Source organism: Ipomoea nil, unplaced genomic scaffold (assembly GCF_001879475.1).
Source record: "Ipomoea nil cultivar Tokyo-kokei standard unplaced genomic scaffold, Asagao_1.1 scaffold1769, whole genome shotgun sequence".
NCBI lineage: Eukaryota > Viridiplantae > Streptophyta > Magnoliopsida > Solanales > Convolvulaceae > Ipomoea > Ipomoea nil.
This window is the reverse complement of record NW_017618197.1, coordinates 1122194-1149139: the sequence shown is the minus strand read 5'-3', so window position 1 is coordinate 1149139 and position 26946 is coordinate 1122194. Positions and strand designations below refer to the sequence as shown.

General features: G+C 32.8%; 1 protein-coding gene, 1 long non-coding RNA gene and 1 pseudogene across 3 annotated transcripts; all 3 read right to left on the bottom strand.

The window, feature by feature from the left end:
- Positions 1–502: 502 nt before the first annotated feature.
- Positions 503–18336, bottom strand: LOC109192158 (heavy metal-associated isoprenylated plant protein 32-like). The gene is made up of 5 exons (XM_019342744.1): positions 18277–18336; positions 17957–18032; positions 17693–17860; positions 4205–4209; positions 503–643 (listed from the first exon to the last, which is right to left on the bottom strand). Exons 1-5 carry the CDS (start codon positions 18304–18306, stop codon positions 503–505), a joined length of 420 nt encoding a protein of 139 aa, XP_019198289.1. The 5' UTR covers positions 18307–18336.
- Positions 18337–21688: 3352 nt separating this feature from the next.
- Positions 21689–23581, bottom strand: LOC109192157 (annotated as a pseudogene).
- Positions 23582–25920, bottom strand: LOC109192115. 2 transcript variants are annotated; one of them, XR_002056056.1, is made up of 4 exons: positions 25839–25920; positions 24338–24605; positions 24163–24258; positions 23582–23777 (listed from the first exon to the last, which is right to left on the bottom strand). It is a non-coding gene; the product is annotated as an uncharacterized LOC109192115 (long non-coding RNA). The 2 variants fall into 2 exon arrangements; XR_002056055.1 differs by having other exon boundaries at positions 24387–24605.
- Positions 25921–26946: the final 1026 nt, after the last annotated feature.

Sequence of the window (26946 nt, the reverse complement as noted above, 5' to 3'; positions counted from 1 at the left end):
TTCACCTCTTGGGCTTCACCTTCGTTGGCCCTGAAAAAAACCAAACTGTCATCGGCGAAGAAAAAATGGGAAACAGACAGGGCCCCTCTTGCAATTTTCGCCCCATGTATACTGCCTCTATCTTCCTACTTTTGGAACAAGATTGACAAACATTCTGCGCATGTTATGAAGAGGTACGGAGACAAAGGATCGCCTTGAAAAATACCTCTAGTAGGAACCACGCTCCCCACCGAACCTCCATTAACTAAAATATCATAACGAACCGTTGAAACACACAGCATATAGAGTTCGACCCACCCGCGGGCAAATCCCAACGCCGTCATCATCATCTCCAAAAAACGTCATTCCATGCGATCGTAGGCCTTGGCCATGTCCAACTTGAGAGCCGCCCAACCCACAGCCCCTATACGCTTAGCATGGAGATAGTGACCAACCTCCCCGGCCACTATTATGTTGTCTGAGATTAGCCTATTAAGAACGAATGCGCTTTGAGACGGTGAGATTATTGAGACGGTGCATCATCCTTTTTGTATGCAACGTTGCACAACGCTATCGGCCTCAAATCCGTAACCCGTTCAGGGTTCTTCTTTTTAGGGATTAAGACTACATTTCTAGAGTTCAACCCCGCCAGCAAAGTACAAGTGTTAAAGCAATCCTAACCATTTCAAACTCAACCAAACAATGGAATTCATATTCCAAGTAATTTCTTTTCCACCAACCAAACAATGGAATCTATTTTCTTGAAATTTATTTTCCATTGAATTTCAATTTCATTTCCCTTCAAATATGTTCTAGCGAACCAAACGAGCTTTAAATGTAATAAATAAATAAATAAATAAATATATATATATATATATATATATATATATATATATATATATATATATATATATATATATATAAAGTCTAATTAGTTGAAATACATGTTCAATAAGTAAAAAGGATAGGTGTTGAATACTTGGCCTGGGCAACGCCGCAACGAGTTTCATCTGATGTAGGTTTGTTGAGGAGACGAGGCCCCCAAACTAAGGTTTGATGTTTTGTTTGGACGCTAAATTGCGAAAGTAATCAAGTAAGGTACAAACTCACATTGCGAAGGTAACAGCAGTCGTACGCAGTCCCAGTGGAATGCGTGTGAGAAAATGAACTTTAATTTGCACGTCCGTTACAGTAAAAAATATGAGTTGTAACAGTCAAAATCTGCAGCCATCAAAAAAAAAAAAAAAACAAAAAAAAAAAAACCTAACAGACAGTATAGAAAGATGCTCAAGTAGTACGTCCGTCCATATAGGACCTCATCAATGCCTCAAATCGTTAGGATTTTCCATCTTCTTAAAAAACCCCACATGATAAATATGATTTATCAATTCTTGTCATGTCAAGAAAACGATTCGAATAGTACAGATTGCGAGTCCATGTAATGAAACTCGACAAATTATTGTGTCTCTGGGGACCATAACAAAATAATGTAATTTTAGTATTCAAATAATGTACATTTCATGAATACAATGTACATTTTTTAATATACTAAAAACACATTATTTGTGTAGTGAATATACGTTATTTGATAGTATATATATAGTCCACACACTATGCAGACCATGGTCCACACAATAATAATTGGTGAAACTCCTTCACCTATTAATTTTATATATATATATATATATATATATATATATATATATATATATATATATATATATATATATATATAATCGCACTCAGGTGCGAATGCTTCGCCCAGGTGCGAAATAGGAATGAATTCTGTTCGTCCACGTGTCCAGATCTAATGGATGAGAAACACTGATTTTTTTAAAAAAACGCGGTGACATTTTCGTAAATAATTGAACATCGAAGTGCAAGTAAAATGTAATACAAGTGCATGTAAAATGTATTATAGGTGCAAGTAAAAATTTACACTGAGCATCAATAAGTAGTTGCACCTATAGTTCTAAGTAGTTGCACCTATAGTTCTAAGTAGTTGCACACATAGTTATAAGTAGTTGCACCTAGGTGTATGAATGTTTGCGAGTGGTTTTCAGGGGTATTACTACCCGCTGAACTCAGATCAATGAATGTTAACAAGGCAAAATTACATACACTTATAGGTGAAAGTAGGTGCACCTATAGTTATAAGTAGTTGCACCTATAGTTATAAATAGTTGCACATATAGTTATAAGCACACCCAGGTGCATGAATGTTTGCGGAAAGTGAATGCTAACAAGGCAAAATTACATGCACTTATAGGTGAAAGTAGGTGCACCTATAGTTATAAGTAGTTGCACCTATAGTTATAAATAGTTGCACCTATAGTTATAAGCACACTCAGGTGCATGAATGTTTGCAGAAAGTGAATGCTAACAAGGCAAAATTACATGCACTTATAGGTGAAAGTAGGTGCACTTGTAAGTGATTTTACTTGCACTTCGATGTTCAATTATTTACGAAAATGCCACCGCGTTTTTTTTTAAGTTATTAGATCTGTACACGTGTCACGCGCTGATTTGTTCGCATTTCCCTCCTGAGCACTTATTCGCACCTGAGTGCATCCCTATATATATATATATATATATATATATATATATATATATATATATATATATATATATATAGGCGGGTTCAGGTGCGGCAGTGTCTTACGGTGCGGCGATTTTTTACGGTGCGGCAACACCAATAGTTCAACAAATATGCACCATCAACGTTAGGAAAATACACCACAAAAAACAGAGTAAACAGAGCCCTGCATCACCAAACACACACCATTAGGTGTGAGTAAAAACATCATACACTGTTCAGAAATACACCATTGGGGGTGGTGAGTTATATGGTGTAATTTTTTTGAGTCTGTTGTGTATTCTGTGATGTTTTATTGCATTTCATTGTGGTGTGTTTTTCTAACACTGTTGGTGCATATTGTTAACACTGTTGGTGTATTCTGGAATTCCGCCGCACCGCCGCATTTGAACTTTATTCTATATATATATATATATATATATATATATATATATATATATATATATATATATAGAGTCTGCCTTGAAACATTACGGTTCTGTATATTAAATATTCTTTTTATTTTTTATTTTATTTTAATTTTTTTTATGAAATGAAAAGTTAAAGGGAAAATAAAAAAATTTGAAAAAGGAGTTGGTAATGATAAATGTATTTTCTAAATTGAAAAAATAAAAGATTGAATATGTCAGGTAATGTTACGTTGCTTGTGTTTACTTTTTTCACTAAATTATGTCAAGTTATGTGATTTCGATCAATTGTTTAATTTGTTGTTGGATCAGTCAATTTAAAGTAGCTAATAATATAATACCTCATAAGCCATATTATTTGAAATAAAATGTGATAGAAAATACCTGATACAACTATACATATATATAAAAATTTTCAATTTGATCCTCTCACATGCTCTGTCGGATTGGAGTGTGGGGGACCCTTATTGTTGGAGATTCAGCCTTTTGGGACAAGAAATTTTTAATTTGGTTTGGTACATAAACAATAACTCAATGTTATTGTTTTTAGATGCTCTACCACATAGCATTTGGACTAAAAAGCTCCGGACGGACTTCCAAAATTTTCATTGTTTAGTAATAACCCTCTTATGATTTATACAAATGACACTATTTCTAATCTCTCTTTCTATATCCTCTCCAGTTAAAAAACAATCTCAATTCTTTTTTAAACGAAAATAAAAATAAAAAAATATCTCAATTCTAGTATTTTTTTTTTAAGTAACTCATTCTCCTCCTACTTGGGACTTTTGAATGTAAAATAAAAAATAAAAATGCATGGTGGAGTAAGTGTATTTGTTTAAATAATGTAAAAATACATTTACATATTCATCATGCAGTCCCTTGATAGTTTGATATATTGCCCAATACTATCACATGAATGAGAGTATATTGCCCAATACTATCACCTGAATGAGAGTATATAGAGAAAAAGGTAAAATACACTCTCGAACTTTATATGAAAATGTAATCAGACTTTTAAAATTTTGAAAAGTTTAAAAAGCACATTAATATATCATTTTAGTGCATTGAAGCTCAAAAACATGTTAGTGACCAGTAATAGCAGGTCACTAGGATTTCAACAATGTCCAGACTATCTTCAGGAGAAAATCAGCAACCGGCGACCAACGAATGGTTGCCTTATCCAGCCAGAGGAGGCGACTACTTGTCACCATCTTCAAAGAAGGAGATCGGCAACCGTTCGTCAGTCGCTAATTTTTTCCTAGTTATTATCGATGACGGTGGTCAACGGTAGATGACGGCAGTCAACCGCAGCTAACGATATGGTTAACGACGGCATGCAAACCGGTAACTTGTTGGTTACCGCTAAACTGAACTTATTTTATTGATTTTAAAAAATTGAAACTTAATTGCACTTTTTAAAAGTTCATCAGATGCCTAATTGCACTTTTGTGTAAAATTTAAATATGTATTTGTAACCCTTTTCCCCGAGCATATATATATATATATATATATATATATATATATATATATATATATATATATATATATATATAGAGAGAGAGAGAGAGAGGAGTGATCACATGTGGTCATGTTGTTAGGTGTGGTCATATGGTCAATTATAGGCCATTAGATTAGATAGATCCAATGAATCATATTAATCAAGATTTTTTCAGTATTTTCGCGCACATTCTCCTACCCAGCGAACTGTAAGGGTAAACTCGTCATAAAACACCGGAATAGGGGAAATCACATTGTTGTGTGTTTTATTACACTATTGGTGCATGTTGTCAACACTGTTGGTGTATTCTGGAAGTCGGCCGCTATAAATGGTCATTGTAATTACCATAACACGGAAATACACCATTGGTGTGTTTCACTGTGGTGTGTTTTATTACACTATTGGTGTATGTTGTCAACACTGTTGGTGTATTCTGGAACCCGCCCGCTATAAATGGCCACTGTAATTACCATAACACCCCCACCTACCAAAACGCGCGAAAATTCTCAGAATTACCACTGCCGTTAGATTAAACTGATTCAACGACCCAGATACGACCACACGACCACACCTAATGACATGACCACATATGAGCGTTTTTCTATATATATATATATATATATGAGTATAATTACTCGTAATTTTACTTTTTATTCTATTTTTACTTTATTTTTTATTTTCTACTAATGTCGCAAGCATATTCTAGTTGATTCATAACAAAATGTGGTAACAATGGGAAGCAGCCCCACCTAAGTTGGTCAAACTGTTGGTTTGGTAACTATAGGGTTACAAGTTCGGCCCCCTAGGTTAGTTTACCTTCTTGTGGTCTTTTACTGGCTAAAATCACAAGACAGGTTTTACACCATACGCGCTGCTCTCGAATAGTAACTGTGGAATTCCCTCGCTACTCAAAAAATAAAAAAATAAAAAATAAATGAATAAATAAAAAGTGGTCACAACTTTTCTTTCATTCCTTTTCTTTCTCATATAAAGTTAGGGGGGTATTCAATCATGACTTTAGTAGAGTTTTAAAGACTTTAAAATGATAGATTTAATAAACTTTGATTGACTTTCGTAGAGTCGTTCAAAACTTTTTAAAACTTTATAAGACTCTATAAAAGTCTATATAAAAAACATTCATAGACTTTTATCAACTTTTTATTTTAAAAAGTCTACAAAAGTCATTGAAATTCTAAATTGAATACATCCTTACAAACTTTAATTTTGACTCTTATTATATAGTATAGTACTTCACCCACATCAACATTCTCAACATTATTATTTTTATCCATAGTATGTTTAGACTTATATACTAATTACTTATATATATTATTAATAAACATCAACAACAAAAAAATATTTCATTTGAAATTCATAACAATATTGAACAATAAAATTTATAATAAAAGAATTGATCAAATAAAATATTTAAAAATATAATTCATATATAAGTATTTATATGAATATTATGAAACATATACTAAAATTTGACGATGAAAAATTTGCTTTGTTCATATATTTATGGAGAATTAGAGAAAATTGGAGATAAAAAATTCATAGAAAAAAAAATAAAAATCAATATAAAGAATCAATAATGAAGTAAAAATAATATTATTTCGAATTTTTAGAGGAAGATTGCAAAGTTAAGGAGAGAGAAAAATTGGTAGAGTTTAGGTATGAGGAAAATATAGGATAATGAAGAAAAAAATAATTTTATTAAATTTAGATATGTTTATAAAGTTTAAATAGGGAGAAAAAATAGAGTTTAAATAGAGAGAGGAAACATTCAAAGTTGTTAGAAAGAAAATTTTAAAATCTTGGGGTCGATGGTTGGATTTTAACTATTTATATTTGAGAAAAAAAGTCTACAAAAGTCCTAAAATTAAAAAGTCTACAAAAGCTCATAACTTGTTGAATACCACATGACTTTTAAAGACTCTCTAAATCGAATACCACACGACTTTTAAAGACTCTATAAAAATCTTGATTGAATACTGCCTGACTTTTAAAGACTCTCTAAAAGTTTGAATTGAATACCTCCAAACTTTTAAAGTTCATAAAAGTCTTTAAAATTCTATGAAAGTCATGATTGAATACACCCCCCTTAGAATATGTGATATGAGTTATACCCTTAACGAGCAATAAAGCGCATTTATCATTTGAAATGAAAACATGGTCCTCCCGTAAAAACTAAGGACGGATCACGATCACCAGGGGCTGCCCCCCTCACCCCACCCCCACCCCCACCCCCACCCCATATATAATTTTTGTATGCATATATGTATATATAGTACATTTGTTAGTATTAGTAAAATAAAACTATTGAGTCTTAACAAGAGTTGATTTATATGAGTTGGTTGAGAACATGTTGAGTTATGATAAAGGATAGGGGTATGAATCTTGGCATTAACATAGTTGGTTTCAATTGTTTTTTTTTTTTTTTTTTTTGACTCCTTCCCTATGGTTTCAATACAATCACGTTGTTTTTTTTTTTTTTTTGACTCCTTCCCTATGGTTTCAATACAGTCACGTTTTTAATTAATAGCTTTTTAATATTTAACACACACGCACACACACACATATATATATAACATTCGTTTATATTAATAATGAGATGTGTTTTTTTTTTAAAAAAAATTATCTCTTTTGTTTTAATGTTTCGCCTAAAAAAAATTTCTGAATCCGTTCCTACTTCTTCGCCCACTTCAACCGAATTTATTGTTCCGTCCCTGACGATCACCCATTAGAGTTCATAATGGTTGAGAATTTTATTAAAAAATATGGTTAATTTTATAATTATTATAAACTTCAAGTTTGCAATATTTGTAGAATTGACTTTGCTTATTTTTTTTTTTTTATTTCTTCAACAATCTTCAACCGTTGATCTCTCTAAATATATAAATGTATCAAATCAATCATCATTTTTAATTTACCTAGAGTCTGTTACGTTGTTACCTAAACCTATATGTATACATGTGTGTGTGTTTTAAAGCTGTTAAAACTTTTTAAGTAGTTGACAATACATAGAGACAAACAGTGAAACAGGTGGATAAAGTCACCTTTTGAAGCAACAAAAATATGTGCATGCATTGGCAGGTTGCCGATTGGAACAAGTGAGACTTGACTACTTACCAGAGTTGAAATACAATTCTTCAATTCACACTACAACATTACTTTTTTGTTCCAGCACCAACTAAATAGCTACTAATGTTGCAGGGCTCAATTAGTTATGGAGTGTAAATGTGACTAAAGCTCATTACATATTTCCAGTTTATAAGGTCCAAAATGCTCTGTCGGACCGAGATATGGAGAGCCCTTGGAATTGGGGATTAAACCTTTTAGGACAAGAAGTTTATGAAATCCCATCCGATGAATTCATACTAGGTTTAATTAAGTTTGGAAAATCTCAAGAGGTTATCTGAATTTGTGGTTACTATTTTATTTATAAATTTCAAGTAAATTTTATAATTTCATCATGCCAACCCGGCCCTATAAATCAAATTATGGCGATATTTTTGTAAATAATTTATATTTTATTTACAAAAATGACATCGCAACATCTTTTCTGGTTATAGTAATAGATACAGTGTCATTTTTGCATTATAAAATTTCTCATACATGATCTCATTATAAGTCTATTTGAGGTTAATAGTATGCTTTAAGTTAAACTTAACTAGAATAATCTCTTCTTCTTCTCTCTTGTTTTATACTTCATAAATATTAAAAAAAATGAAATTTAAATTATTTTTTTGTAGTTAGATTTATAATATAAATAAATTATTCTTAATACAATGTGCAATACAATAAATGTATAGAATTTTATTACCACGTTACAAGGCAAATTTAAGAGTGAAATAATATTCTTCAAAATAATTTTTTTTTTTAAATAATGGGATAAGAAATTCTTGACAAGAAATAAAAGAACAGTATTAAATATAATGCATAATGTATAGATGAATAAATTAATAATAAAAAAAGGGGAGAGTGAATGATATGGATACAGATTAGATTGTAGACAGATGCCATATCAATATAACTGCATAAAGCTCCAGTCAGATAGGTTAAAGTGCACGTGAAATTAATGAGAGGCAGGAGGAGAGAAAAGTGGGGGGAGCACACTTGTGAGCTGGGTGGGTAGGAGGCCAATAGACACTGACTGAAATAAACATAGCTGCATTATTTTACTGTTAATTTGTTTTATGTATAAGACCATGCATCTCATTTGGGTTTTTTTTTTTTTTTTTTTTTTTGTTGATTTTTGTCAGAAATAAAAAATGTGTATTGATTTTTTTTATAAATGAAGAACATGATTTTTTATTAATTTTTTTTTCTCTACAAATTAAAGATCTTTGTGGGTCTCAATCAAAAGCTAATCAATCAAAAGTCAAATATGAAGCATTCTCTAGCCTCATTTTTCTCTCCCCTCCCTCCTTGCCGAGGTGACCTGACAAAAATCATCAAAAGTTTGCTGCTATTGAGGATGTTTATAATCTTATTGCTTAGAAAATGATATACGAAAATCTATAGAGTAAAATTTCGTCATATGTCATTATTGATAGAAGAGAGAAAAAAAAAAAAAAAGTACTCCGTAATATATATATATATATATATATATATATATATATATATATATATATTGTGTTTTTTTTGTGGATGAATCAAATATATATTTTCTGTTTTTTTGTGGATGAATCAAAAAACTTGCATGAGTAATGAGTATAAATTGGGAATATGTGTAGTATACCCCTTCCCCCCGCCCTCTCTCTCTCTCTCCCTATATATATATATATATATATATATATATATATATATATATATATATATATATATATATATAGGGATGCACTCAAGTGCGAATAAGTGCTCAGGAGGGAAATGCGAACGACTCAGCGCGCGACACGTGTCCAGATCTAATAACTTAAAAAAAAAATACGGTGGTATTTTCGTAAATAATTGAACATCGAAGTGCAAGTAAAATCACTTACAAGTGCATCTACTTTCACCTATAAGTGCATGTAATTTTGCCTTGTTAGCATTCACTTTCCGCAAACATTCATGCACCTGGGTGTGCTTATAACTTTAGGTGCAACTATTTATAACTATAGATGCAACTACTTATAACTATAGGTGCACCTACTTTCACCTATAAGTGCATGTAATTTTGCCTTGTTAGCATTCACTTTCCGCAAACATTCATGCACCAGGGTGTGCTTATAACTATATGTGCAACTATTTATAACTATAGGTGTAACTACTTATAACTATAGGTGCACCTACTTTCACCTATAAGTGCATGTAATTTTGCCTTGTTAGCATTCACTTTCCGCAAACATTCATGCACCTGGGTGTGCTTATAACTATATGTGCAACTATTTATAACTATAGGTGCAACTACTTATAACTATAGGTGCACCTACTTTCACCTATAAGTGTATGTAATTTTGCCTTGTTAACATTCATTGATCTGAGTTCAGCGGGTAGTAATACCCCTGAAAACCACTCGCAAACATTCATACACCTAGGTGCAACTACTTATAACTATTTGTGCAACTACTTAGAACTATAGGTGCAACTACTTAGAACTATAGGTGCAACTAAGTATTGATGCTCAGTGTAAATTTTTACTTGCACCTATAATACATTTTACATGCACTTATAATACATTTTACTTGCACTTCGATGTTCAATTATTTACGAAAATGCCACCACATTTTTTTTAAAAACAGTGTTTCTCATCTATTAGATCTGGACACGTGGACGAACAGAATTCATTCCTATTTCGCGCCTGGGCGAAGCATTCGCACCTGAGTGCGATTATATATATATATATATATATATATATATATATATATATATATATATATATATATATATATATATATATATATATATATATATATATATATATGATTGTTGAGTATAAAATTTTGTGAGAAATTTTACAATATTGTGGGTTACAGTATCATGTATTTTGTATCTTGACAAAGGTACATATAAAACAAAATATAATTTATAAGGTACATAATATAATTTTGAAATAAGTGTTAAAACATTTTTTCAAATAAATGTAACTTTTTTGAATGCTACTTACTCCATTACAATGTAGTATCTATTCATAGCTACTTTCTCAATCTAGCTACTGAAGCACAAAGAGCCAATAATGCCTTCACTAAGGCTCAAACTTACAACTTCCCATATGAGAGTCCAATCCCTGAGCACAAGGTGCTTGGCCAAATAACTGTAACTTATATTACGTAATTGTAAAAATATGTGCTATGTTATTGTAACTTTGTAACCCATGTTACGTAATTGTAAAATTTTTCAAGTAATTATATCTCTAAAACCAAGCATAATATTCCTGTCATCCTATGTATATACGACAAATTATTTTGTGGACCATAGTCTACAGAGTGTTGTGTGATTTATAATAAAAAAAAATACATTTTTAATATACTAAAAGTACATTATTCATATATAATATACTTTCAGTATTCAAATAATGTATTTTTCCTGAATATAATGTACATTTTTAATATAGTAAAACTACATTATTTGTTTACTGAATATACATTATTTGATAGTATGATCTATATAGTTGTGTGGACTATAATGATTGTGTCTATACTTGTATCAATAGCCTAGCGGAACAATATTCCTCTCAAAGAATGACATGGCCACAATAATTCTTTTCCTATAACCATTGTCCATTAAAGAGATGATAAAGAAAAAGAGAGGGAGAGAACATCCCTATTTTAGTCTTATATAAATTTAGAGGAAATAATTTTATTTTTTTTAGTGACGAGGAAAATCTGTAATTACTCGAATGGTGTGATTAATTTTTTTTTAATCAATGGAATATAATGTCATTTTTATTCTTAATCCTTAAATATTAATTAATTCATTTTTTTTTTTGTTTTACGTTTTCAAAGTAAGAAAAATCATTTCAAAATATTTTAAATTTTAAATTTTAAATAATCTTTATAAAGATGGAAAAAAATTTGATGAAAGTGAGTGTATATTTGGGACATTTTAAACTAAAATATGTCAATTTTAAAAACTCAAGAGACGAAAAAAAAATCAAATTGATAAATAAAAAATAAAAACAAAAATATCACTTCATGTAATCGAAAAACTAAACAGAATTAAAGATATTATCTCAATCTAAAATTATTGAAAGAGAAAAAATTCCTATACTTTAAAATTTGGTCAAATGTTACTCTGATCTATTAATTAATAAAAGGTAGTACATTTATAGCACTACTAGAAATGTAATATTGACTTACAGAATCATTTTTCTACCCTTCACCAAAAAAAAAAAAAAAAAAAAAAAAAAAAGAATCATTTTTCTACTATAAATAGTATTTTCTCTCAACTTTGTGATATACCCTGAATTTTTTAATTTTTTTTGAAAGGATATACCCTGAATTTAACTTAACAATGAGTATTTTATAAAAATATTTCCCTTTCCACTTTATTTGTACTACTTCCGTTTTTAGCCCGTTCCAAACAATGTATACTTTCCTAATTTAAACACGATTAAGTTTTACTTTTACAATCTTTATACCCTACACTACGGCGCGCGTAGCACTGTATGCCGCGTGCCTCCCAAAACGACGTCGTTTTGGGGTCATTTTGGGAGGCGCGGTAGGAAGTTGCTGTGATTATGTGTATTTGTTCACACAATTATGTGTATTTGTTCATACAGTTATGTACATTTTTATACAATTATGTACATTCTTTTTATACAATTATGTACATCCGAATCAGAAAATTTGTGTGTATTATGTTAAGAGTTGATGTGTATTTTGTTAAAAGTTTATGTTTATTATGTATTATGTTAGATTATGTGTATTATCTAATTATGTACATTCATGTATACAATTATGTGTATTCTAGTATAACATTATTACATTTTTGAACAGCGGTTTTTTTTTAAAGAAAAAATTACTGCCATTCATTGGGGCGGGAATTTAAAAAAAAAAAAATTTAAACGACGTCGTTTTGCATCTGGACGCATAGTGCAACGCGCGCCGTGGTGTAGGATATAAGTTGCCTTACTTTTAAAATTAATTTAACTAGGTGAGCCTGCTGAATGGAAAAACAAATTGAAAATAGTATCACATTTTATTTATTTACTTAAAAATTATGTTGGTTCGACTTTTGTAAGGGTGTGTCACATAAAAAAGCTTTAGGCCGGATTTTCTTTTGAGTAAGCCTGAAATTATGAAAGTGACTTAAGCCAAATTCAAATTAGTTTCATAGTAGTAAAGATAACATATGTTATATAATAAATAAATAAAATTTTACGTGTCAAATACAACTATTTTATTTTCATTTTTTTTTATTTTACAAATGGAAGTGAGGGAGTATATGATTTGACCAAGTTCGACTCTTGCGGGAGCTGTCTATTTGTCCTTTTGGTTTGAACCCATTAACTAAGGGTAATCTAAGCTAGTTTACCTTATTGTAATCCTCTGCTAGCTAGGGTTATAATCATGGTTGAAAAATCGCTTATTTTTTAAAAATTTATTTAAATTTTTTAATTTTAAGACTTGATGATTATAAACTATTTAATACTTTAATAGTTAATTAATACTAAAATATTATATATTAACCTACAAAACATCTAGAGTTTGAACAATTTAGGTTTATTTCGCTTAAAACGATGTCGTTTTGAGTTAAATAACGCTTTTAAAAAAATAGAGAACAATAGCGCAGCTAATTGGCCGATTAGGCGACGTAGTCGGTGCCTAGGAGGCCTAAGCGGTCAGCGCCTAGACCACAGATTATGGTGATACACTAGGCGTCCTGCCAGCGTCTAGCGCCTAATCAGTGCCTAGGCGGGAATTTTACAACATTGGTTATAATACATGATTCATCCAGAATGTACCTTTAGATAACGACTGCGGACTTTTCCGTAAATTAAAATATATGATTTGAATCTCACATTTCAAATCTATAATGTAAAATTAAAAATAAAAACCCTACACAGTAAGGTACTTTTAATTTCGGGGAAATCAATTATTTTGTATGCTATAATTGAGCATCCAAGGAAAAAGAAAATGCGGAGTTTGATGGAATGAACAGAAGAGCAAAGGAAGGGTACGGTTATAAATTCAAGAATGATTGATGTTACCAATGCTAAGGCAAAGAACCAAAACTTTAAGCACTGCAAATTCCTACACTACATGTGAAGCATCAAATGACATTGTAGCTTAAAGTTGTCTCCTAATTCAGTTGTTCTCCTTGGATTAAGAGCATTTTACAGAATTTATAGATACTCTTGCCGGCCTGCCAAAAGTGCCCTTAGCCCTTTGTCACTTATTCCCCCTACTACACCACCCTAATCTCACTATTTTTTTTTAAACAAACAACTAAAATTCATTAATTTAAATCATCCGAAAAATCAAAAAACATTACAAAGGAAAGGAGGAAGGTAAGAAAATCGTTCCTCCCAACCTGACATAGAAACAGACTTCCGAGCTAAAGTATGAACAGTCGGCAATTTATATCCTACACCACGGCGTGCGTTGCACTATGCGCCCAGATGCAAAACGACGTCGTTTTAATTTTATTTTTTTTTGAAATTTCCCGCCCCATTGAATGGAAGTAGTTTTTTCTTTAAAAAAAAACCCGCTGTTCAAGAATGTACATAATGTTATACTAGAATACACATAATTGTATACATGAATGTACATAATTATATAGCAAAATATACATACTCTTTTTAAAAGATAATACACATAATCTAACACAATACATAATAAACATAAACTTTTAACATAATACACATCAACTATTAACATAATACACACAAATTTTCTGATTCGGATGTACATAATTGTATAAAAAGAATGTACATAATTGTATAAAAAATGTACATAACTGTATGAACCAATACACATAACTGTATGAACAAATACACATAACTGTGTGAACAAATACACATAATCCCAGCAACTTCCTACCGCGCCTCCCAAAACGACCCCAAAATGACGTCGTTTTGGGAGGCGTGCGGCTCACAGTGCTATGTGCGCCGTGGTGTAGGATATAACGATTGTGAACAGCCCGATTCAGAGATCGTTTAACGAAAGAGATATATAGACACATTGGAAACCAACTAAGCCAATCTTTGATGTCTAACATAATCAAGTCATAAAAAGAAATTCCTAAGTAGAATGTAAATTTTGCACTACAGATAAGGATTCAGTTTCAACAAAAACAAAATCAATCTAATGAAGCTTAAGCCAAGTCAGGGCTTCCCGAATAGCCATTGCTTCAGTCTCCTTTGGTGAAAAAACGCCACTCCATGGGGTGCACTTGACTGAAGTGTTAGATCTAAATATAGTCTAATCATATATAATAGAATCTACGAGAAACCTAACCTCGTAGTAGCGAAATTGTTGACACAATTTCGTAGAGTACATGCAAGAGGTTGGAGACTACTGGACCGTCTTGACACCTGCAGCAAAGCCATCTAGAATTGGGGAAAATCTAGATAGGGAAACAAACTTCCAACCTAGAATTGACGCCCAATTGAGGAGAATCGAATCGTTGAGGAACAAATCAGATGCCTGGAGTTTGGACTTATTTGCAGAAGCTCAAAGATCATACCTTGGCTCTGTGTGGTAAAAAATTGGCCTATAGGCCAATTTTGACTTATTTGACCACTATTAATTGTTTGATTTAGTTAAAATATCAATATAAATGTTTGGTTAATTAGCTTTTTGCAATTTCAAAAGGTTAAAATTCAAAAAGCTACTCCAAGCAACTTTTTCAATTAGCTTTTTGAGAAAAGAAATTATACCAAACAGCTATCATCTAACAGCTAATTTACCAAACACTTTTCTACAATCAGCTAATGTTATCAACTATTTATACCCTCTAATTAACACAATCAGCTAACAGCTATCAGCTATCAGCTAACAACCATTTTACCAAACAGGGCCCTTAATTTGCTAACCCAGTAGAGCAATTTTTGAAAACAACGGGAAAAAGGCATTCAATTTTTTTTTTTGAATGCTACTAGCTCTATTACAATGTAGTATCTGTTCATATACTACTGAGGCTCGAAATCACAATCTTCCAAATGGAAGTCCAACCCGGATACCATTAGACCACATAGTCCTGGTTAAAAGGCTTATTTTACGCTTATCTCTCAAAATTATATATATATATATATATATATATATATATATATATATATATATATATATATATATATATATATATATATATATACGAGTTAATTCAATTTTTTGTCATAGATTTATAAGCGGCAGTCTACTTTTAGTCATTTTTCAGAACATTCCATTTTGGTCCTAGTATTGTTGTGGCATGAGCACTATATATACAAAGTGGGTTGACCCACTATATTTTTATTTTTATTTTCTTGAAAACATTTTATAATTGAAGACCTAATGTATTTTGCAAAATTTCAACTATTTTATTGACGAATGACAAAAAATGATCATGCCACAATAATATTAGGAACAAAGGGGATGTTAAAAAAAAAATAATCACTAGAAATTATGTTTTGCACGAAATTCACCATGAGAAAATGCAGAAAGGGGAAGGGGACTGAAAGGACTATGTATCAATCACGTGCAGTTCTCGTGCATTAAGAATGTCGAAGTACAGAAACGAACCTCACAAGACTATACGTGCAGTTCTTGTGCATTTAAGAAGGAAAATACTATATGTATTCTCATTTTTTTTACTCTGTATTAGTGTAGTCAATAATATGTGTGGTCTAGATTAGTAGACCACATCCTTAGCCTGTTGTATAGGAAATACATAGCCTTAGTATACTTGTAATCCTATCAGTTTAGTGATAATTCAATCACAACAGAATTCCCATCTCTCATTTGGTATATCCCTTCTCTTTCTCATCTCTCATTTGGTATATCCCTTCTCTCTTTTAGTGTCCGTCATATTGGGGAGTAAGATTTGAGAGTCCAATAGAACTCTTTAAGAAATTATATAGTATAAATTAATTAATTGACAAAAATAATCGGGAAAAGAAATGGATAGAGGAATAGATATTTATGTTGTTGCTGCACTTATTCTCTAGTTTTATTTTAAATTTTATATTTCTTTTCTGAACTTATGAAATGTACAACCATTGAAGCCCCTCCACACTCTATATATCTAACACTCTTACATACATCACCCTCCGATCCCTTCTCATGAGACAACAAATTACAATTTCATCATAAAACCCTAATCTAAAGTATTAATTATACAACGAATCTAATTAGGGTTAATTCAAGAGAAGGAGAAACTCAATAAAAAAATAATCTCAAATTTCACTTTTTTTTTTCCCCTCCTATAGCTAGGACCAGACTAGCTTGTCATTCAACTATTTTCAATTTCTTTTTTTTTTTCCAAATATAGCTTGTAACGGCCGCCGCCGCCACCTCCTCCGCCATCTTCACATGACAGTGCATCCCGTAGTGTCCTCATCATCACTGTAATAATTGTCCTGTGGAGGAGGGTTGGGGTAGGATGGATAGAGAGGGGATGGAGGGATGTAGCCGACGGCCGGCGGTGGCCGGAAATACATCGCCGGTTGAGGATAGGAATTGGCCACGGCGGGCTGCTGGGGTTGGAGTGGGTTCCTGGCCGGAGCCTCAGGATAATTCCCAGCATGCACGGCGGCGCCACCAACATGCACGACGGTAGCTGGGATGACTTGGGGAGTAGGAATTTGGCCCATTTTCAATTGAGTACCCGTTGGCCCCACATTATCCCCTGGAGCAGCTTTCACGGGCACGGCCATCATGTTCGGCGGCGTCACATGAGCCGCACGTGAACGGTCATTTATCATAGAAATTCCGGCGCCGCCACCAACTGCTGCTCCGCCTTGGCTATTGTTTGCATTACCCACCATAGGGGGTGGCGGCGGCACATCGTCCATCCCGCCTTCCTCCTCCTCATAGTCTTCAATAAAATCATCGTCTTCACTATCATCGCCGCTGACGTCATCAATCTCCGGCAAGTCGAACTTGACAGATTTCGGGATCGGAACCTTGACACCGTCACCGTTCACGGGGACGTTGTATCGAGGCGGAAGCTTAGTCATAAGATCTTGTAGAGCATTCATCTGCTGAGGATTATGCATAGCCGACGGCGGATGGTTTCCACCATTGGTCGGCGGCGGCGGAAGATGGGTGTTATTACCCATTTGCCCTCTGCCCTTCTTCCTTTTTGCACATTTGCCGTCCTCAACCCGCACGCCATTATTTTCCTTGGGGTCACCAATTAGCTCAGCATGCTTGCCGTTCTTGTTCAGCGTTCTGATCAACGTCTCCGGCTCCACTTCGCCGGAGACGGTGACCTTGCCCACCTCAGCTTCGAATTTTGTGATGTACACGCCTACCCATACATAACAAAAATTCAAAGTGATTTTCAAGAAATAAGAACAATAATTTTTGGATATTTTGGGTAATATATTTATATATGTATGTATACCATCAATCTTTTGCAAGATTTTCTTCACTTTTTGCTTACAGCCTTCACAGTGAATGTTTACTTTTAGGGCACAAGTCTGCATGAACATGCCAACCAAGTCAAAACTCAAAACAAACCACAAAAATTGAAAAACAAAAAACAAAAAACAAAAAAAAAAAAAAAAAAAAAAAAACACACACACATAGTACATAGAAAAACGTTAAAAAATTGAAAAAAAAAAAAGCAAAAAACAAAAAACACAAGAAGAAAAGAAGAAAATGAATAAAAGAAAGAAAGAAAAATTGATCAACAATGGCGCACGGAGTTTGCCCAGAACATACCTGGATCTTCAAGAACTGTACTTCACTCATTTTTTTTTTTTTTTTTTTTTTTAATTTTTTCACTACAAACAGAAAACACAAATTGAGAAGAAGGAATGGAGAAATGGGTGTTTTGGTTTGGACTAAAATGGAATTGAAGTGATGAGGGGAAAAAGGCTAATTTCTACACCCAAAAAGAGCTTCTTGGCTTTGTCATCTGTTAACAAAGTAAAAGGTCTTCGAGAGTGACAAGAGCCGGCTACACAGAAGCAAAAGTTTCAGTATTTTAAAGGAAAAGGAAACAGTATAGCGAGAGAGAGAGAGAGAAGAGAGAGAAATTGAGACTTCAGAGTTCAGAAGTCTGCTTTCTATTCTATTTCAGAGAGGGAGATTGGGTGAGAGAGAGAGAGAGAGAGAGAGAGAGAGAGAGAGAGGGCTAATTGGTACTGGGCGGGTAATTGTTGAGACTTGAGAGTGAGGGATTGAGGAGATGGAACTCATGGAAGGGTCTTATTATAGGCTTTGGGGCAGTAGAAAATAATTTACTATTAACACCATCTCCAACCAAAAAACACTAAATTCTGCACCAAAACAAATATTTCTAGCATATTTTTACATCAAATTTTTTTAATCTCCAATCCATTTACACCAAATTTTATTCCTACACTAAAATAATTTATATTATTTTAAATTAAAACTTTATATTTAACTTTTATTATTTTAATATAACATATAGTTGTAATTTAATAAATTAAACTTTAATTATGTTTTATGTAATTTTATTTTTAATTAAATTATATTCAATATCAATCTTGTTTTAATCGTCTTGATGAGATTTTTCAAATGATATAATTTTTTTAAAACAATATACAATTTATGTTTAAATATTTAACAAAATATGTAAATATATAAAAACAAAAAAGGATACAAAAAGAATTATAAAAGAAGATAAAAGCAAAGCATTTTCTGAAGTATTTCTTTCTTCCTATTTTGCCCTGCTTTGCTTTTAAATATTTAACAAAATATGTAAATATATAAAAACAAAAAAGGATACAAAAAGAATTATAAAAGAAGATAAAAACAAAGCAGGGCAAAATAGGAAGAAATAAATACTTCAGAAAATGGTGTGGATGTACAGTGGCGCGACACTGTACATCCACACCATTTTCTGAAGTATTTCTTTCTTCCTATTTTGCCCTGCTTTGCTTTTAAATATTTAACAAAATATGTAAATATATAAAAACAAAAAAGGATACAAAAAGAATTATAAAAGAAGATAAAAGCAAAGCAGGGCAAAATAGGAAGAAAGAAATACTTCAGAAAATGGTGTGGATGTACAATGGCGCGACACTGTTCATCAACACCAAATTATTTGGTGATTTGGCGACAAGGTTGGAGCTCGTTCTACACCAAATATGATGGTGAAATGATGTTTTGACGACAAGGTTAGAGATGGTCTTACCCAACACCCATCCCTGTAAATCCAATTTAGTAGTATATTTCTCTTTTAGCCCCCTAATTATAGTAATATATTTATTTTAATCATATAAAAAAGAAGAGAAAAAGGTAGATGATACTGACTAATATTGTCTAGTAGGCAATGCGAGTGGATAGGGAAAGAAGTAGATCCCATCAAAACAACGGTAACATGTGATCACCTCATCTCCATCAGAGACTTTAAGATGAGTCCATTTGAGGCGTAGTATGATCCCTACTTATTTTAAAACTGTATTACTTATCTATTACAATTATCAAATGATTTAGGGAAGTATACAAAATTTTAGAAAGCATCTTTGCTTTTGAGAACAAATAATTTATGAATCTGACTCACTGTAACATGTTAAGTTTATACATGTCGTTTTTTCATGACTAATTTCGTAATATGAAAAAAAGATAAAATCTTTAGAAGAACTTCAAATAGTAAAAGTTCAAAATAAATACATTCTTGGTCGAGAAATTAAAATATAAAAATATCTATAGTGTTAAAATATCAATAATATTAAAATATTAAATTAAATTGAAAATTTCAATTCAATCTAATTATAATAAAGTCAAAATATCTATTTACAATTGCAACTATTTTATTATGTTTTAATAGAACATATAAAAAAAAAACAATATCTATAGTATTGTGTGTGTGTATATATATATATATATATATATATATATACTAATAACACGTAAAAAATAAATTTTGTAAAATAGATTGAAATTTTTGTAAGTAAATTAATGAAATTTGCAGGTATATTTAGTAATAGAACTCGTTTGTAAAATACTAAAATCATAGATATTTTACTATTTAATCTATTGCTAGTTCTGTTAGTATCTTATTTAACGTACTATTTTCTTGCAGTGGTAGTTAAGAAATAATCATTATTACATGGTCCATGGTCCACACAATTGTGTGGACCATAAATAAAAAATATATTTTTAATATACTAAGAGTACATTATTTATGTACGTAAGGTACATTTTTGGAAAGTACATTCACTGCTGGAAATCTGCATTTTTTCGACCACCAAAAAGTGGTCGGAAAGGGGTATTTTCGGCCGGAAATGCAGTTTCCGACCAACTTAGCGACCACTTTATGAATTCGGAAAAAGAACCCTAACTATTACCGACAACTAGTCAAGGTGGTCGGAAATACCGGTTTTTTTTTTAAGTCGTCGGAACTAATAGTTGTCGGATAAGGAGAACATATTTCCTACCATTGGTGGTCGGTAATTGGTCAGAATTACCATCAATCGGTGGTCGGTAAGATTTATCAAGAAAAAATTAAAATTTGTATTACCGACCACTACAGTGGTCGGTAAGATTTACTAACCAAAAAAATAAAATTTAAAATTCTACAAACAATGTAGTCAAACAAAAAAATAGATCATATATTCAAGGCATCATTAATTGTCAGCTCATACATGGAAAACAAACAAGACCAAACAAATTACTCCATAGTTAATTAGAGAGATCCAAGCATATGATTCATCCATTCTCCGCAGCCTCAATCCCCTTTTCTGCTGCTTCTATTCCATATATGAATATTCAAAAATCAAAGAACCTTGATGTGTAAGTTAGACCATTTACCTAGGCTAAACTGTAAACACTTGATTACACAGTGCCCTTTAACTTGGTAAAATTTATCATGTACTCAGGGGCTTAAATTCTATTGCACACACATGATATGGTGGATAATATCAGCAAAGGCGTTCATTACAAATGAACTTCATATTCAATGTGATTGCACCACATGTTCACTTGTACAAAAGAAGAGGAATGGAACTTAAAAGAAACATGACAATTATTCTTTTGTATTGCATTTGATGTGTATTTGAATTTACTTACAAGTTCATTTGAAATTAAAATGCATGTTTAGCACATTGACATCAGTATGAAGTGAACCAACTATTACAATACAAATGGCTAAGTACACAAACACTTACCCGAATCAATCTCCCTCGCCAGTTCGATCATTTCCTGACAAGGGACAAATGACAAGTTTAAATTACTGTACATCCAAATATCAACAATTGGGCAATTGGCATGTGGTAATTATACACATAATTTCCCTTGGGTAATAGGATTACCATATGGCATACCATACATCCAACTACACACATATATATAATATATATTGTTGTTATTGGCATACTTTGTGTCATTAGCCCTCTTTATCACCACCTCCACTGTCCTGCATCATCTCAGTAAAAATGTAACACATTTTTTAGGTTACAATGAAATCTGTAGCCACAACCTAGAGTGTGGAAGAGATAAATCTTGCCTACTAACTCTAAACAACGGGGAGTTAAACTAGACCAGTCTAGATTGTCTAAATTGACAAATTCAAATAAAAAAGACTAATAAGTGACTCCCAAATTGGTTTGGGTTGCCCCATCTGGAATTGTTAGTACTCAATAGTATGAGATTGATTGAGCTTACTTGAATTTCAGTATAAGCATAACAGGTCCAAAAATTTCATCTTTTGCAATTAGCATGTCATCCTGCATGAGGCAACAAAAGCATATATAGAATGTTTTGGATTCTCTGCATATTGAAGATTTTAACTGCATCCATCTTTTTATGATTGAATTATAGTGTAGAAGGTTTTTACCAGACATCTGTAAATATAGTTGGCTAGATGAAATAGCCTTTTCTGTCCAGTGGCTTACCACCAGTTAGCAATGTAGCACCCTCCCTCTTCCCATGCTCTATATATGAAAGTATCTTCTCATACTGGTTTTTGCTAGCCTAAATGCATCAAATAGACATGTATGTTAAAGCATATTGGTATTGGTAAACTTAATGGTGTATATGGCTTGTTTCAAGCAAACTAGATCATACTTGGGGTCCCTGTCGAACATTTGGATCAAAAGGGTCACCAACCACCTTTGCTTTCGCCTTTGCGACTACTTTCTTAACAAACTTGTCATAAATTCCTTCCTGGACAAACACTCGTGAGGCAGCCGCAAATATTTCACCCTGCCAAAATGCCAAATTAAAACCCCAATATCAATCAGTATATCTACATGCTAAGAGTTGAGGAAAGGAAACTTGGGATGGAGATTACCTTATTATATGTGACTCCAGCTAAACCAAGATCCGAAACCTTGTCAACATCTACATCATTAAAGACTATGAAAGGAGACTTGCCTCCCAACTCTAGTGATACGGGTTTTAGATTGCTAGTTGCTGTAGCCTGCATTATCTTATGCCCTACTTCTGTCAACCTGTAAAACTAACCTGAGAGGAAATCATGAGACAAAAGTTTTAGTTAATAAAGAAGGCTAGCTATGGTTTTTTCTTTTCCATCTGAATGTTTACCTTCCTTAGCTTGACTATTTAAGACATTTCTCTTTCATTGGGAATGTGTATTAAGGGAGATTACCTTATCAATGCCCATGTGAGAGCTAATGGCGGCACCAACAGTAGATCCAAATCCTGTAATCACATTCAGCACTCCATCAGGGACTTCTGCCTGTTTGTAGATTGAGAAAAACATAGTATTTAATTATATAAGAAGGGTAACAAAAAAGAAAAAAGGAAATAAGATGAAGCTTACGAGCTTAGCCAAATGAGCATAATAGAGAGCAGAAAGGGTTGTCTGTTCAGCAGGCTTGACAATCACAGTACAACTAGCTGCTAATGCGGCGGCAACCTTAAACCCAAATATTTGTGCCGGATAATTCCAGGGAATTATGAGTCCTACCACACCTATTGGTTCACACAATGTGTATGCTTGGAGCTCACTCGACATCTTGAGAGTGGTGCCATGGATTTTGTCTGCTGCACCAGCGTAGTAACGAAAATACCCTGCTGTTGAAAGCACATCTGCATACTAAGATGTGCACTAAAGTGCGCAAATGATGCTTCCATTTTCTGGACGGTCTCACAAATACTACCGTATTGCTCTTCCATATCCTTGTGCTGCTATTGCATTACTTCCCTTTCCTCACGCCACCAGTGGCCTCCAACCACACTGCTATTTCAGCCATTTCTAATTGTTTTTGCTTCAAGTGAGACACAGTTTCCTGAAAAAAAAAAAGCATAATGAGACCACAAAGATTGGTGTATAACCATTATAAACTGTAAAGTGGAAAAAATTGTACTTCTACTTTTGTAGGCGTTGCAGATCAGAATATTCAAGCAAACAACATGCAGTTCATTCATTCTTAATTTACAGCTATTAAACCAACAACATAAATACCTTAGCATCTGCTAATGAATGAAAAATCAAAATACCCCAACATCTGTCTATACTTGGGGATGAGAAAACTTCAGAACCTTACCATGTTTTCTCATGTTTCAAAAGATTAATAGTTTAGTCAAAGAAAGGAACCCCAAAAGTAATTTACAAAGTATAAGGATAAATTCAGATATTTTTTAAAAAATCGTTTAGAAGCAAATTGTACGTACCTCTACTTTGTCCCATGCTCCTTTTCTGACATCAGTTTTCAAATTTGAAACAATAACAGAGCTAACTAACTGTCGATGCATGCCCATTTGAGTAATCTACAAATTCAAAAGTTGTGAACACCTATTTTGTTAAACTAATTAGAGAACGAAGAGATTGAATAAAAGAATAACCAACTTTTCATGAATTGTCTTGCTTCTTCTTAAAACGCTGGAAAAAAACATACCTGATTCTTGCTCATAGCCAAACAGATTAAAATGACTAGACGATGCTACTCGTCGCTCGTCGACCAAATGCTGCTACTCGGCACTCGCAACCGGAGCTCGTTGACCAGATGTCAAATTAGAAAAGCTTGCCTTTCATTGGTACTTCAACAAGCATTCTAGAATTCCATGGTGGCCCGAGAAAGAAAGCCTTACAAGACACTAGAAATCAAAGCAAACCACTATAAAAAAATCAACAATATAAAAAGGAATACAACAATAAAACACTACACAGACAGCAACCATCTAACAAGATAATGACAAGTGAATCTCTTCTGCTCTTCACCATCATTATAATGAAAACATCATTTAAGACTTGTTTAGTCTAAAATGAATAACATTTAATTCTCAACTATCTGTATGGACTATGGAGGGCAAGCTGATAAAGCAAGAAGCTTGATTAAGGATTAAGTGATTAACTAGGTTACACTTTAAGCTTTTATTAAAGCAATTGTGAACCACAATCAACATCAAATAAATGCAAAATAATTATGAGCCCTAACAAACTTGTAATCATCTTATTTGATCTAGAACGAAACCTCCAAACCTTAATATGCAAGTTCCAATACATTACATATCTAAGCATTTAAGTGCACAACCAAAAGTCATTTCACCTCATATATAGGGGTCGTTTGGTTCATGGAATGTCAGATTACCTTAGGGAATGTTAGATTACTGGGAATGTTAGATTCATGTGTTTGGTTAAAATTGGGGTATGTAATATAATCATGTTTGGTTTAGGGTTATCTTTTATTCACACACTATAATATCCTTAACATATTTCCATATATTTTAATAAATTTAAAAATTAAAATAAATAAATAAAATAACAGTATCATATATAATTACATGATTTTAAAATATTAACTAAAATATTGAACTTGAGAAACAAAATTATTTTATATGCTAATCTAACATAATAAAAATAAAAAATATATAATTACAAAAATAATTATATATATATATATATATATATATGTGTGTGTGTGTGTGTGTGTGTGTGTGTGTGTGTGTGTGTGTGTGTGTATGTGTGTAATAAACTAACATAACCAAGGTTATCTTACATAACCTTAGAAATTGAAGGGAATCACATTCCCTTCAAAATCCTATGTGGAGGGAATGTGAATGTTAGATTCCTTGAGATAATGTGAACCAAACATAGGAATGTGAGCTTTGGAATGTTACATTCCCTTGGTTATGTTATATAACCTGAACCAAACGCCCCCATAGTGTGATGATATGGATGTCTCAACTGATCCTATTGAATCTAGTGATGAAGAGCCAGATATTCACTATTCACTGACTTTATCTTACGAATTTAGGGCTTAAATTATGATTTAGGGATAATGGAATTAGGAATTTAGGGATTAGGGTTTAAGATTAGAGTAATCGAAATATAGAACTATAGAACTAACCTGTAGCGCAGCAGAAATGGTGATGCCGACGAGCGACAGTGATGGCGACGAGTGACTTTGACGGCAAAGACCCAGGTGTGCGCTGCTAAGGAGACGAAGGAGACGAAGATCTGCTATTGGTGGGGGAGGCGGGAAGAAGCAGCTAAAGCGATGGCTTCTATGAATACAATAGATTTGCTGTGAGAGACTTGAGTGGAATAAGAAGAAGAGAGCGGTGTCTTAAAAAAAAAAAAAAAAAAAAAGAGCGGTGTCTTCAAAAAAAAAAAAAAAAAAAGAGCAGTGTCTTTTAAAAAGAAAGAAAGAAAGAAAGAGAGCGGAGAATAAATTAGCTAGCATATATATATATATATATATATATATATATATATATATATATATATATATATATATATATATATATATATATATATATATATATATATATAGAGTGAATTCCATTTTTGGTCCTACTGTTATATGAGTCTTTCCACTTTTAGTCCACCATAATTTGTTTTGCCACATTACACCCACTGTTAGTAAAATCGTTCCAATTTTAGTCCACGTTAGTATTTTCCGTCATCTGGCCATGATTTGAAGGGGCATTTTCGTCATTCTTTTTTGTTTCTCTTCTCCTTTCAGTTGTTCCCCTACTGATTCCAACTGAGTTTGGAGTTTGCGTTCCACTCTCTCCCCTCGCGTCTGTTGCAGTGATTAGAGCTTGGAGTGAGTGTGGAATGCCTGCGGCGATGGAGGCCGGAAACCTGAAGTCACTCCAATCGAAGCCGTACGACGTGCCGTGCCGCCTGGAGTTAGCGAACGTGCCGGTTGGAGCGGATGAAGTGCGTGGAAGGTTCGAGGTCGACGACGTCAGTGGCGGAGGCTGTGAAGAGGACATGAGAGGTGCCGAGGTGGTTGAAGTAAACTGGGCGACGCCACCACCTTGCTCTGTAGATGGCGGCGCAGTGATTTTGAGCTTTCACATTAGGCCTAGTGGGCTCACAGTTTCCTTCGAAGGCCAAGTCTATATTTTTCCTATCGTTACTCCAAATAAGGTCCAACTGTTATGTATGTGTTGTAGTTCAACAGCTAAATATTTACAGTATGCGGTTCAAGCTATTATTTGTATAGA